Genomic DNA, 12,190 nt, shown 5'->3' with positions numbered 1-12,190 from the left:
AAAAAACAAACAAAAAAACCGACAGATAAATATACTCAAGTCTGTGTGAAGCATAAGCCAAACTGGAAAGTGCACATGACACCTCTCTACCTCCACCCCTCCCCCAATAGAGGCTGCTAGGTGTTAGCCATTCCTTGTTGAAGAGCAGCAATCCGTGTTTTTCTCAGAGGCTCTTCAGTAATGGTAACATTGATGCCTGAACTTGAATCTTTAAACATGTATTTCAGGATTTGGGAGCTTCTGGGACCATAACTTTGACCCAGCCTTCCATAACAGTCTTTTTACTTTCTATTACAAAACATGACACTGCAATAATAGCAACGAACCGCTTCAGCTTTTTCACTTCCGCGGAAGCTAAAACAACTTCTCCAACATATAAAGGGGCTGGAAACTTAATTTCCTGGGAAAGAAACACACAGCCTGGCCCGGGCATTTTAGTACCCAGGAGAGCTGAAATAAGTCCATTGATCAAAACTCCATGTACAATAGTCTTTCCAAACTTGGTGTGTTTTGCAAAATCTTCATTTAAGTGCAAAGGATTGACATCCCCTGTTAATTCTGAGAAGGTAACCACATCCCTCTGTGTGAAGGCCCTGCTGAGTTCAGCCCGGTCTCCAACTCTGATGTGCAAATGCTGCAAGTGCTGCCTGCTTAGCACTGGTTGGTTCAGGCAGATTCTCCTCCGAAGCCCACCCCACCAAAGATGGCTGGAAATTACTGGCAACATCTTCAGCTCCCTCAACAAGAGTTTTTACCCTGCTTCAGTCTTCAAACATTATGCTGGCATCAAAAAGTACTTTTGAGAGTGGAGGAATGTTTCTGAAATTGAAGACTATTCAATCCAATACTAGTTCCCTACTATTACCGGATAATGCGAGGAGAAACGGAGAAACCTGTAAGAGAAAGAAAAACATTAACGCAGTATCAGGAGAAAATTGCACTGAAACACAAGGCAATGCGGAAACATGTCCAGTTTTATAGGACAAGATAAGCTGATGTAGTAGCATTTTAATGAGAGTCCTAAGAGGTAGCTTTAGATAAGCAAGTGGTCATGATAAGCTCAAAAAGAGCATTCCAATACATAAGGCACTAGGCATGAAGCAATAAATGAAAAGTTAAGACTTTTCCACAAGAATTCCAAATTTTATCCCCAAATTCCGCTCATACAATCTAAAATTTAAGTGCTTTGTCTCACATTTTTGGAAGCAATGAAGTCGTGGATTCCCACCCCCTCCCCCCAAGGTGGATAATGTTAACCATACTAGATTTATGCAAGCACAAAAATGGAACACATATTAAAAAACAGTTTGATCCACTACTCAGCCTTGTTCAGAATATGTGAAGGAACAGCCTTTACCTGCGTCACTCTGAAAGCACATTTCTTGCCTTTATAGGATCCTAACAGGGTCAAAGAGCTCCACAATTTGACAAGTCCACTGTGGAAAAAATCAAGGAAGCATAAAGATTTGTCCCTGCAACATCTCCCTAGTTCTTTTGTTTGTGATGGTCCAGAAAACCTCATTTAAATGAGAAAACTTTAAAAGTAAGAGGATAGTATATTATTGTAGGCAGCAAACAAAATGAACCTCAATTAAGAATGTTTTTAAAATATATAGAGGGTGGCAAACAAATGTACACACATTTTAAGACAGGAAAACTGTATTAAAATAGTAAAAGTTAATATATACCGATAACAAATGAATACAAGTCACGTTTGACTTCTGCAATTACAAGAGGTGCTCAAAATGGTTACCATCAGAGTCCAGGCACTTCTCATTACGGCAAATTACTGCTTGAGCATATGTTGACCAAAGTGTCCGGCAGTATACATTTTTTTGGCACGACTGGTATTTCTGAGTTTGTAACCATGACTGTCAATGGAAACACCACTGTTGTAAACAAATCCCAAGTTTTGCTCTCTAGAGTGTAAATTCTTACTGAATGAATGTTCATATTCTCCCCAGTTTAAACTTCCAAAAGCTAATCAGAGTTCATAGTGACAAAGCTCTTCTTATTCAAAAAGAGCATTTCTGCTCTGTCTCTCCATCCATTTCTCTGCTCTGTTATACAGGAAATGTTCCACTGTCTGCCGTACCTGCTACATATTCTCAAGATGGCTGACAAAGTCTTCTCTTCATAGGTCAGGATGTCCACGGGTAAGGCAGCACCAACCTAAGTGTGGAATAATGCTATTAGACTATTATCATCATTAGTCTTGAACTCTAATAACTAATTCTGTCAATTGCTTTTCTCCTCCAAAGCAGCAGTATTTTATTTACTGGTCCTGGACTACTGGACCTGCTTATTTACAACTCCCTACCCCCGCCCCGCCCCCGCCCCCGGCCTTGAATGTTCCTCCTCTAACTCGTCACCCTTCAAGTCTTCGTTTAAATTGCTCCTTCCTGAAGATTAAGCTCAGTCACTTGCTATGTCCTTCCATGCCATGTACAAGACCCACATACTTCCTCTTTCAAAAGACTCACCATTCTTGCCATTAATTTAGTAGGAAATGTGGTTTCCTACTAAAAATAACCGGGACCATTAGTTCACGAGACAGAGGCCATCTCTGTTTGTTTATAGCTATATCCTCAGGAACCAGGTTTTATACTTGATATATAAAAGGTACAGAATTTTTTCCTTAAACTTTTTATTTTGAAAAATCAGAGCCACAGGAGATTGCAAAGAAATGTAAAGGAAGGTTCCATGCACCTTTTATCAGCCCCCCTACCCCTATCAACACCTTATATAACTATAGTACCATATCAAAACCAGGAAACTGAAATTGATAAACCAGTTTTTTTCAGATTTTACCAGTGATATTTCCACTCATATTTGTGTGTGTGTGTGTGTGTGTGTGTGTGTGTGCATAGTTCTATGCAATTTTACCACCTAGGTAGTTTCATGTAGCCACACAATCAAGGTAAAGAGCCTTACCGTCTCCGGGGGCCCCCTCCTTCTACCCCTTTAGTCACACCCACCCTTCCCCCACATCCTTAACCCCAGGCCACCACTTATCTTTCTCCAGATTATACAATTATGTTATTTCATTATGGAAATGGAATCACCAGTATGTTACCATTTGGGATTGGCTTTTTTACTTAGCATAATGCTTTGGAGATTTGATCAAGTTGTATCAATAGTTTGTTCTTTTTTATTATTGAATATATTCCATGGTATGACTGTACTATAGTTTATTCACCCATTGAAGGGCATCTGGCTTATTTCTATTTTGGGTTTCTTACAAATAAAGCTGCTGTCAACATGCACATACAAGCTTTTGTGTGAATATTGTTTTCATTTCTCTAAGATAAATGCCCAGATGTGCAACTGCTGGGTTGTATGGTAGGTACATGTTTAGTTTAACAAACTGCCAAACTGTGTTCCAAAGAGGCTGTACCATTTTACATTCCCACCACCAATGTATAAGTGACAGTTTCTCCACATCCTCACCAGTATGTATTATCACGATTTTTTCTTTCAGTCATTCTCCTAGTGGTATCTCACTGTGTTTTTAATGTGCATTTCCCTAATGGCTAATGATATTGAACATCTTTTCATTCATGTGCTTCTTTGCCAACTGTACATCCTTTTTAGTGAAATATCTGTTCATGTCTTTTGCCCATTTTCTTAATTGTATTGTTGGGTTTTTTTTTACTACTAAGTTTTGAGAGCTCTTTATCTATTCTAGATATTAATCCTTTGTCAGATATGTGGTTTGCAAGTATTTCCCCCCGGTCTTTATGTGTCTTTTCATCCTCTTAACCAAGTCTTTGTGGAATAAGTTTTTAATTTTGATGAGACGCTTAGCAGATTCTGATTTGACAGAATATATGAATCAAGAAATAATTTCCTGAAAAATCACCTTTGTTCTCTCTCAAAACTCGTTTTCAAGTGAATGCTAAAACAGGACTGCTCAAAGTGCTGGTCCATAATAAGGAGATGCATCAAAATGTAAATCAATAAATCACTAATCACACTGTTTAGTTCAGCTTAGTATTTTTCCTAAGGAGACTTTCTCAGTCAAGAAAGTGGTGTGCTGATTTACATTCTAGTGTAAGTCACAGTTTGCACAGTTTGCAAAAAAACAGTTTGCACGTTGCCAATCTGGACCACACTTTGAATAGCACTGCACTAAAATAAACATTTGTCTAACAAATTCCTTGACAAAAAGAAATCATATTAGAACAAACCTACCAAAAATTCTTCATTTCTGAAAGTCTAATTCTGAAATTTCAAATATGGTTTTAAAGTTTTTAAATAATATTTGGAAAAGTGTTCTTTCAGCATTCATTACAAAGATCTTAGGAGTGTTCAATCTACCAGTGATCCCATACCTCTCCAAACAGGTCCTTTAGGGCTGAAATAAGCAGCTGTTTGAACTGTGCAGCATTCAGTCCAACTCCACAATCTTGAAATTCTCTGTAAAAAACATTACAAAAGAAAAAATACCTTGTATTAAACTTCATGCTATTCAGATTCATACATAAGTAATCAAAAATAGAATTTAGGAGACTGAACTTACAGGCAGACTTTCATGTAGTGGTGCTCAGAGGGATTTTTGTAAACTATTCTTTCATATGTGGCAGCTGGGGCTGGCATCATTTCCATGCTGATTACACCTACGTTGTGTCAAGAGGGTTAGAAATTAACAAGGTACAAGCTACTTTTCACTTTGTTAATGAGAATTCGACCTATTTGATTTTTTAAAGAACTCCTAAGGACTGTAACTCATTTAATTCTGGTCAAACTAAGGTTGCCCATACAGACACAAAGGAAGTTTCTATATTTCATATATGCCAGACAAGTGTATTATTTAAATTCTAATAACATAACCCCACCGAACATTTTCCCCTACTGAGTACCCAGCTCTGTGCTAAATGCTTTACATGCCTTAGGTCATGTCTTCAAAATGATCCTATGAGATAAAAGCTATTATTATTTCCATCTTTGAGAGGAGGACATTGAAGCTTGGCAAAGATAAGGAACACCTGCGCAAGGGAACAAAGATTCCAACCACTCCTAGCGCCTTCATGACCCTCTGGTATGATGCCTCTTAATCCAAAAAAGTAAAAACATAAAGGAGTAAATCTGGGATCTGAAGGCCCTCTTCTTGTTTACTCTCAGCCAACACAGAACATGAACAGAACGAGGGGTAGCAGTTCTGCTGACTGGATCTGCAAGTTCTTTCCATCAGGCCAGGTCAACAGAGGGCTATGTGGCAGCCCCATGAAAGACTGAGCTTAAACAGCAACGGGTTTGGGGCGAGGAATTCCTGGGATGGGCACTCCATGCCATTTCTAACAGATCTGCAACTTTCAAGAACTCAGAACACGCTGCTCCCCCTGTAGAGAATCCCTGTCCTTGGCTCCATTCCCACTTTACTCTCCCTTTCCATAGTGCCTCCTCATCCTGCGAATTTTAGCTTACAGTTCATTTCTTCCAGGACTTTCACCTCTTCAGGGGAGCCTTCTTTGGCACTCTGTTCTGTTAGGTTCCCTTGTTATGCAATCTCTTAACATTGTCTATTTAATACCTAGTCCCCCCACATAGGAACCAGGAAACTGAGGCACTACCAAGGAAAGGGACTTATCCAAGGTCACATCGCTATAGACCAGCATTTGCAAAATCCTCTGGTTCAGGCCAGTTCCGACCACTCCTAGATAGTGACCACCAGAGAAAATGAGAAGTCAGGGTAAAAGAACTACAGCCAGCCATTCAACAAACGTGAATATTTACTGTGTCTGGCACAGAGCAGGCATTCGACCAACTTACTGAATACATGACTGAATGACAGAGGTGTTAGGCCTGTACGTTCAAGAGCATCTTTGGTTTCAGGACTGCGGCAATGGTTACCAACCACTAGTCTCCTGTGACTAGAATGGCAGGGAGAACAGGACTCAATCATTTCATTCATTGCCTGGCACATGATAGGTGTTTTTTAAGTGTTACCGACTAACTTGCCAGAATTGGCTGCCTGAGGTAGGAGAATGAGATTAGGCCTGGGGTTTAGGATGCCAGTAACAATGAAGATTTACAGAGTATTCTGGAAATGGATAGTGGTGATACTTGCACAATATGTGTACTTAATGCCAAGAAATTGTACATTTAAAAAAATGGTCAATTTTGTTGTGTTTCTCACCCCCACACACACTCAGACTTAAGGAGCAAGTGTTGAGCAATCACCTCTCGCTGGACAAGCCTGAGCCTCAAGGTCAATGAGAGCACTGCCCTCTGCGGGCTGTCCTGAGACTTAAAAAGACGGATGCCTGGGAAGCCCTTCCTACAGCCTGGCATATTCACCAGGCTCACCACAAAAATGTGGGCACTTCTATATAGTCATTGCCGTCGTCACCTTTGAAATCAGCCTTTTAAATGGCTACAGACACACTTTACTTCATCCGTTAGTAACTGCTCTCCCTGCTTCCCTCCTCTAACTAGCCTCTACTACAGCCATCGTGAGCCTATTAAAACCTATTCGAGTCACGTCATTCCTCTACTCAAAACCTTGCAATGGTTGCCGTTTCCCTCAGAGTAAAGCTCAAGTCCTTACAGCCGCCTGCCTGCAAGGCCCTACCTGATCTGCACCTCGTGTCCTGCCATTTCCCCACACAGGCCTCCTAGCTCTTCCTCACACTGCAGTTTCCCTCTCGCCTCTGGGCCTCGCTCCCAGCTTCTCTGCGTGCTGGAACATTCTTGCACCAGGTAGCCAGCCAGCCACATGGCTCACTCCCTTGCCTCCTTCACGGCGTCGCTCCAATCTGACCCCTCGATTTGATCCAGTGTCTATCTGATACGGCACCCCCTCCCACCATGCTCCTACTTTACTCTTCTCACAGCACGCACCACCTTCTAATATAACTACGTAATTTCATTTGTTTGTACTCCCCATCCCAACAGATGTACACTCCACAAGAAACTGGGATCTGTCTTGTTCACTGTTTCCCAAGAACCTAAAACAGTGCATCGCACATAGTAAGCACTCCATATGTAAATTTTGGACTAAATCAATGACGTTAAAAATAAAAAAGCTAAATCCCCTACTGTTGCGCACTTAAGTCGTTTTCAACTTTTTTCGATTAACGTCCATTTGGCGTCCAGCTGGCGCCGAGAGCATGCGCTCAGCACCATTGTCACAGCCACGCTCTGCTTCCGCGACCGCCTGGTACAGAGGCCTGGGAAGGACCGCGGCCGGGCCTCGCCTTCCAGCCGCCGGGTCCTCCGCGGAAGCGGAAACCTACCTCAGGCCACCCTGCGCCGCCCGCCGTCACTCTCGTCTTGCGCATGCGGCCTAGGCCGCGCGGCCTGCGTCACCCGCCGGCCGACTAAGCCCAGTCCCGGAAAACAGCCGCTCTGCTATGGGCTTCCGCCTACCCGTTCTTCGCGGGACTGCGCTGACGCCTCCCTGACTCCTGTTCACTGCGAGAATCCGCCAAGGCCTGGAGCTCCCCTGCAGAGGCTTGAGCCTGAGTCCGGGAAACTCCGGGGAGGTTCACGTTCGGCTTTAGTCTGCCCGCCCCCCGGATGCGTGGCGGCTAGGCGCGGATGTGACGTCACCGCGAGGAGTCCTCCTAAGGACCCAAGAGTGAGTCCTTCTCAGGAGCCGGGGCCTGCCGAGCTCAGTACCCTCTGGTGCCCACTCCGGAGAAAACCGCGTGTGCAAATGTCTGCATGGGGTACGGGACTCAGGGCCTGTTTATTTTCCCAGGAAGCTTGCTTCATAGTCATTCATTTATCCATGCAGTCGTTCATTCAGTAAATTTATATCGAGCATCTCTTCTGCTGGGCATCTATGTCATTACTCACCAAGGACACGACCTGCTCTCAATGTCTCTCGTGGCTGACAGCACATAGTAGGTGTTCGGTCGGCTGGAGTTGACAAAAAAGACCCAGATGGTCCCATTTACAAATGTAAGCCAAATTTCATCTACGCATTTATTCATTAAGTACTTGCCGAGCTCCTTGTATGTGCTAGATACTGAGGATTCAGCGGAGAACAGAAAGGCTTCTGTACTCATGAAACAGCTCTTGTATTTAATAATAACAATAATAACAGCTAGTATTTATCAAGTGCGTACTTTGTGCCAGGCACTATGCAAAGAGCTTTATATATGTTACCTCACGGAGCGCTCACACTATCCTAATGTAGCTATCCTTGTGATCATCCCCATTTTACAGAGGTGGAAACAGGCAAAAGAGGCTCAGTGCCTTGCCCAAGATCACACAACGGTAAGTGTGTCATTGTAAAGTGGGCCGTCTGACTCCAGATGGTGTTCTCCACACTGCAGCATGGTATTACCACCGATCGTGTGGGATGAGGCAGGGAGTATTTGGGAGAGTGGCTGGGGCTGCCAGAACGAATGTAAGCACCGTGGGGATGGGCCCGTGTCTCCACTGGCTTACCACTGCCCCTCAGAGGAGACAGGACTTGTTCCAGATTTCAGGAGAGGTTGAGGAAATCAAAACAGACCCCACAAACAGTGGCATTTTCTTTCTCAAAAAAGCATGGGTTTCAGATGCTGCCAAAATTAGCTTCAGATTCATCATCTATCACATGGAGAGATGAATAGCATCTACCTCAGAGTTGTGAGGCAAAAAAAGTGGTGTAAAGTATCTGGCACCCGGCAACACTCTGGAATGGAAGAGAGTTGCCTAAATCAGCTGCCTGGCAAATCCATCCTGCCAGGCTGCAGCCCATCAAAACCAACGCAGCTCCTGTATGAGGTGTAATCAAACAATACGGCAAATGTTTAAATAAAAAAAAATTATTACAGTAAAAGACACATTGCTATTACCCTCCCCCCGCCCTCGCTTCAAACCCATCGTTCTTGCCACTTTCTGAAGCAGTTCTGGAAGTCCTCTTTCATGAGTGTCTTTAGTTGCGCTTTCGTGGCTGCTTTGATGTCCTGAGGCATTTTGATGCCGGGCAAGAACCAGAAGTCGCACAGTGCCAGATTCGGTGGATAAGATGGATGAGGACACACCGTATATTTTTATTTGACAGAAATTGTCATATGCCAGAAATGATGTGTGACATGGAGCATTGTCATGATGGAGAATGATGTATGGCACACTTTAAAACATCTCTGAACTGTAGCTCACGCCCGACTGCAGGGAACAAGTTGAAACGTCCCACTGTTACTAAGGTGCGACGCACCATTTCCTGTATTGAAGATCCCTGCCTTTCCGTTGGATGGCATTTGACAGCAGCAGTCACCATATGTTTTGATCACATCGGAAAGGCGCCGTGTCACACATTGCTTCTGGTAGGGCAATTTCTGTCAAATAAAAACAGTACGGTGTGTCCTCATCCATCTTATTCACCGAATCTGGCACTGTGTGACTTCTGGCTCTTCCCCAAAGTCAAAATGACCATGAAAGGTAAACGTTTTGAATCGATTCAGGACCTTGAGGCTGCCATGACAGTGCAACTAAAGACACGAAAGAAGAATTCCAGAACTGCTTCAGAAAGTGGCAAGAATGATGGGATAAGTGTGTTCGAAGTGAGGGGGAGTATTTTGCGGGGGATTAATGGCAATGTGTCTTTTACTGTAATAATTTTTTTAAATTTAAACATTCACCGTGGGGTGATCAGATAGCTTAGTTGGTTAGAGCGTGGTGCTGGTAACACCAGCGTTGCCAGTTCGATCCTTGCATGGGCCACTGTGAGCTGTGTCCTCCTTAAAAAAATAAATAAGTAAACATGAATACATAAATAAACAAATATTCACCATATGTTTTGATCACACTTTATATTTTGGACTTCAAAGAACTTGAATAATTTTCACTCTCCTGAACCAAACCCTGAAAATGAAGTGCCTTTCACACCGCCTGAATCCTCTTAGTGCTGTCAGAGTTTGGGATAAAATAGTTGGTTGACCTTTGTTTTTCCATTCAATTTTATTTTTTGAGTAGATACTTGAGGCTTTCGGCATACATTTCAAATGGTATAAAGGGATAAGCAATGAAGAGTAAGTCTCCTTCCCACCCCTTCCCCATGAGCAACAACTAGTATGAATTTCTTAAGTGTCTCCCCAGAGATATGGTAGGGGGTGCTTTCCCTTCTTAACAAGGTATCTTAATATTATTCCAAATCAAAATACACAAGACTGCCTCAGTCGTTATAAAAGTTGCCCAGCATTGCATTGGGTGAAGTCAGTTGGCTCAAACGGGGCCATTCTGGATACTCTCTGTATCTGACATTTCAGAGCAAAGTTGTTGGGAAGGATCTGCTCGTATTGATACAGGAAAGTTAGCATGTCCCTAGGTTGACAGGGAGGTCCCTGGTGGAATAAACAAAAGACAGCCATATCCTAAAACTTCAGGTTTTAAAATCACTCCTTTGCTCTAGGACATAATGTAACAAGGCCCTGAGGTTAATCATAAAATTCCTTTTGGCCTGACAAATGGAGCAGATCTGATAGATAAGAGTGGATTACTTTGCTGATTCCTTTAGGATGGGTAAGCAGAACAAACCTGGTAGACGAATTTCATTAGAAGGCGCCAGTTCCCTTCTTCAAACAGCTCCCCTTCCCCAAGCAGGCAAGGGACGGTATAAAAGTAAGAACTTTTGCCTCAGTCATGGGGCACTCCCCATTCGGGACCCCCCTCCCACTCCGGAGCTGCAACCTCTTCTCCTGCCTCTAATAAACTATCCTCTTTTTAAAACTTTTTGCTTCTCCCTGGTCCGTATTTCCATTCTTCGGCTTCACGCGACACGATCCCGGCCCACACTCAGAAACTGCTTTCAGATCCAACATCACCTGCATCAGTTTTTTATGCATCTGGAAGCTATGGCAGTCAAGAAAGTGATGAGTCCATACTTCCACCCGCGTGGCTGTTGTCAGCTCCCCTCCCTGCCTTGTGAACTGGTGCCAAATGGATTTTGCTCAAAGTTGAGGAGCGTTCACAATTTGGGGGAAAAAGGCAAGAGAGAAGCCCGAGTAGGATGACAGTCCCTTAACATTCACAGCCACAATTCTCCATCAATCACACGGGAATTGTATCCATTTATGTCAGCAGCCTGTGAAGATAGGACAAAGGAAGTGAAAATGATCAGACATTAAAGGCTATGAAACTGCAGCTGTTGTTTCCATTTAGGGAGACCGGCCAAGTGCTAGACAGTTTGCTCACATTATCCCATCTACCCTGCAATGTCACTATTATTATTGCCTTTCACAGATGAGGAAAAGTAGCTCTAGAAGATAAGTCATTTGTCTAAGGCGGTGAGAGGCCCTAGAGCCTAAAATGCTGTATTCCATCCTTCCCATGTGAACGCAAGGCTGGGAGCTGCTCTTTTGAGGCAACCCGGAGCATTATCACCAAACGGGAAGCTTTGAAAAGCAGCCAGTGCGTCCGAGGCCCTAGAAGCCAAACCTGAGACAGGGATCTCCATGGAAGTTATTTTTTGGGGACAGCTATTTTGTGTGAAACCCTTAAGGGAAGAAGGAAACAGGATGGGGTAGGGGAAGAAGCTAAGCAAATGAGTTCAGCTGCAGTCTAGCTTTAGCCTAATCCTGCAGGGGAGCCCTAGAGCATAAATGATACCAGAAAGCTTCCAGCCTTGGAGGCAAGGAGGCCAAGCCTTCATGCGCAACACCCCTTCCCCCCCACAGTCAGTCATTGACTGCCAGCTATAGGGTTGCCAGATTTAGAAGAAAAAAAAGATACAGATTGCCCAGTTAAATTAGAGTTTCAGATAAACGATGAATGGGATAGCCTTACACTAAAAAGGTACTCATTTATCTGCAATTAAATTTAGCTGGGCGTCCTGTATTTTATCTGGCAACCATAGCAGGTGAGAGGAAGTGAATGTGGCATATCTCTCAGGTATCTCCAGTCATCTGAGGGTGGTTCTTCTGGGGGAAAGGGCAGCTGTGAGCCCTCTGCAGCCAACACCCGCAGAGGTGGGGGTTGGGTGCAGGAGTCAGTAAAGGGACCTGGGAAGAACATCAGCAGCACCCACTATGGGCAGGGACTCTGGGGGCAGCTCACCAGTCAATTGTAAAAACGACCAGCAGCTCTTGCCCAGACTCTTATGTCCAAAGCATCCTCAGGATAGCCTGGTCCCCGCTTCCAGCCCCCTCCCTAGCTGCCTTCTGAGGACGTTTTTTGCTCCTGCAGTCATTCTCCTGCTTGTGTTGGGGCTAGAGATGGAACTGGGCTATTTAACTTCGTTTCATCCAGCATTTTT

The 12,190-nt window shown here is 43.7% G+C and overlaps 2 protein-coding genes across 4 annotated transcripts; both read right to left on the bottom strand.

Moving 5' to 3' along the window:
* Positions 1–7,505, bottom strand: RPP14 (ribonuclease P/MRP subunit p14). 3 transcript variants are annotated; one of them, XM_033132958.1, is made up of 6 exons: positions 7,372–7,505; positions 4,523–4,619; positions 4,335–4,419; positions 2,096–2,172; positions 1,358–1,436; positions 1–893 (listed from the first exon to the last, which is right to left on the bottom strand). In XM_033132958.1, exons 2-6 carry the CDS (start codon positions 4,606–4,608, stop codon positions 837–839), a joined length of 384 nt encoding a protein of 127 aa, XP_032988849.1. In that variant the 5' UTR covers positions 4,609–4,619; positions 7,372–7,505; the 3' UTR covers positions 1–836. The 3 variants fall into 3 exon arrangements, with proteins under 3 accessions (XP_032988849.1, XP_032988848.1, XP_032988847.1); XM_033132957.1 differs by having other exon boundaries at positions 7,239–7,494; XM_033132956.1 differs by lacking the exon at positions 7,372–7,505 and adding an exon at positions 7,042–7,232.
* On the bottom strand, positions 197–752 carry HTD2 (hydroxyacyl-thioester dehydratase type 2). The gene has a single exon (XM_033132955.1). It carries the CDS (start codon positions 725–727, stop codon positions 224–226), a length of 504 nt encoding a protein of 167 aa, XP_032988846.1. The 5' UTR covers positions 728–752; the 3' UTR covers positions 197–223.
* Positions 7,506–12,190: the final 4,685 nt, after the last annotated feature.

The sequence above is a fragment of the Rhinolophus ferrumequinum genome, chromosome 17 (assembly GCF_004115265.2).
Source record: "Rhinolophus ferrumequinum isolate MPI-CBG mRhiFer1 chromosome 17, mRhiFer1_v1.p, whole genome shotgun sequence".
Lineage (NCBI taxonomy): Eukaryota > Metazoa > Chordata > Mammalia > Chiroptera > Rhinolophidae > Rhinolophus > Rhinolophus ferrumequinum.
Note: the sequence above shows the minus strand (reverse complement) of the source record. Positions and strands in the feature narration are given on the sequence as shown.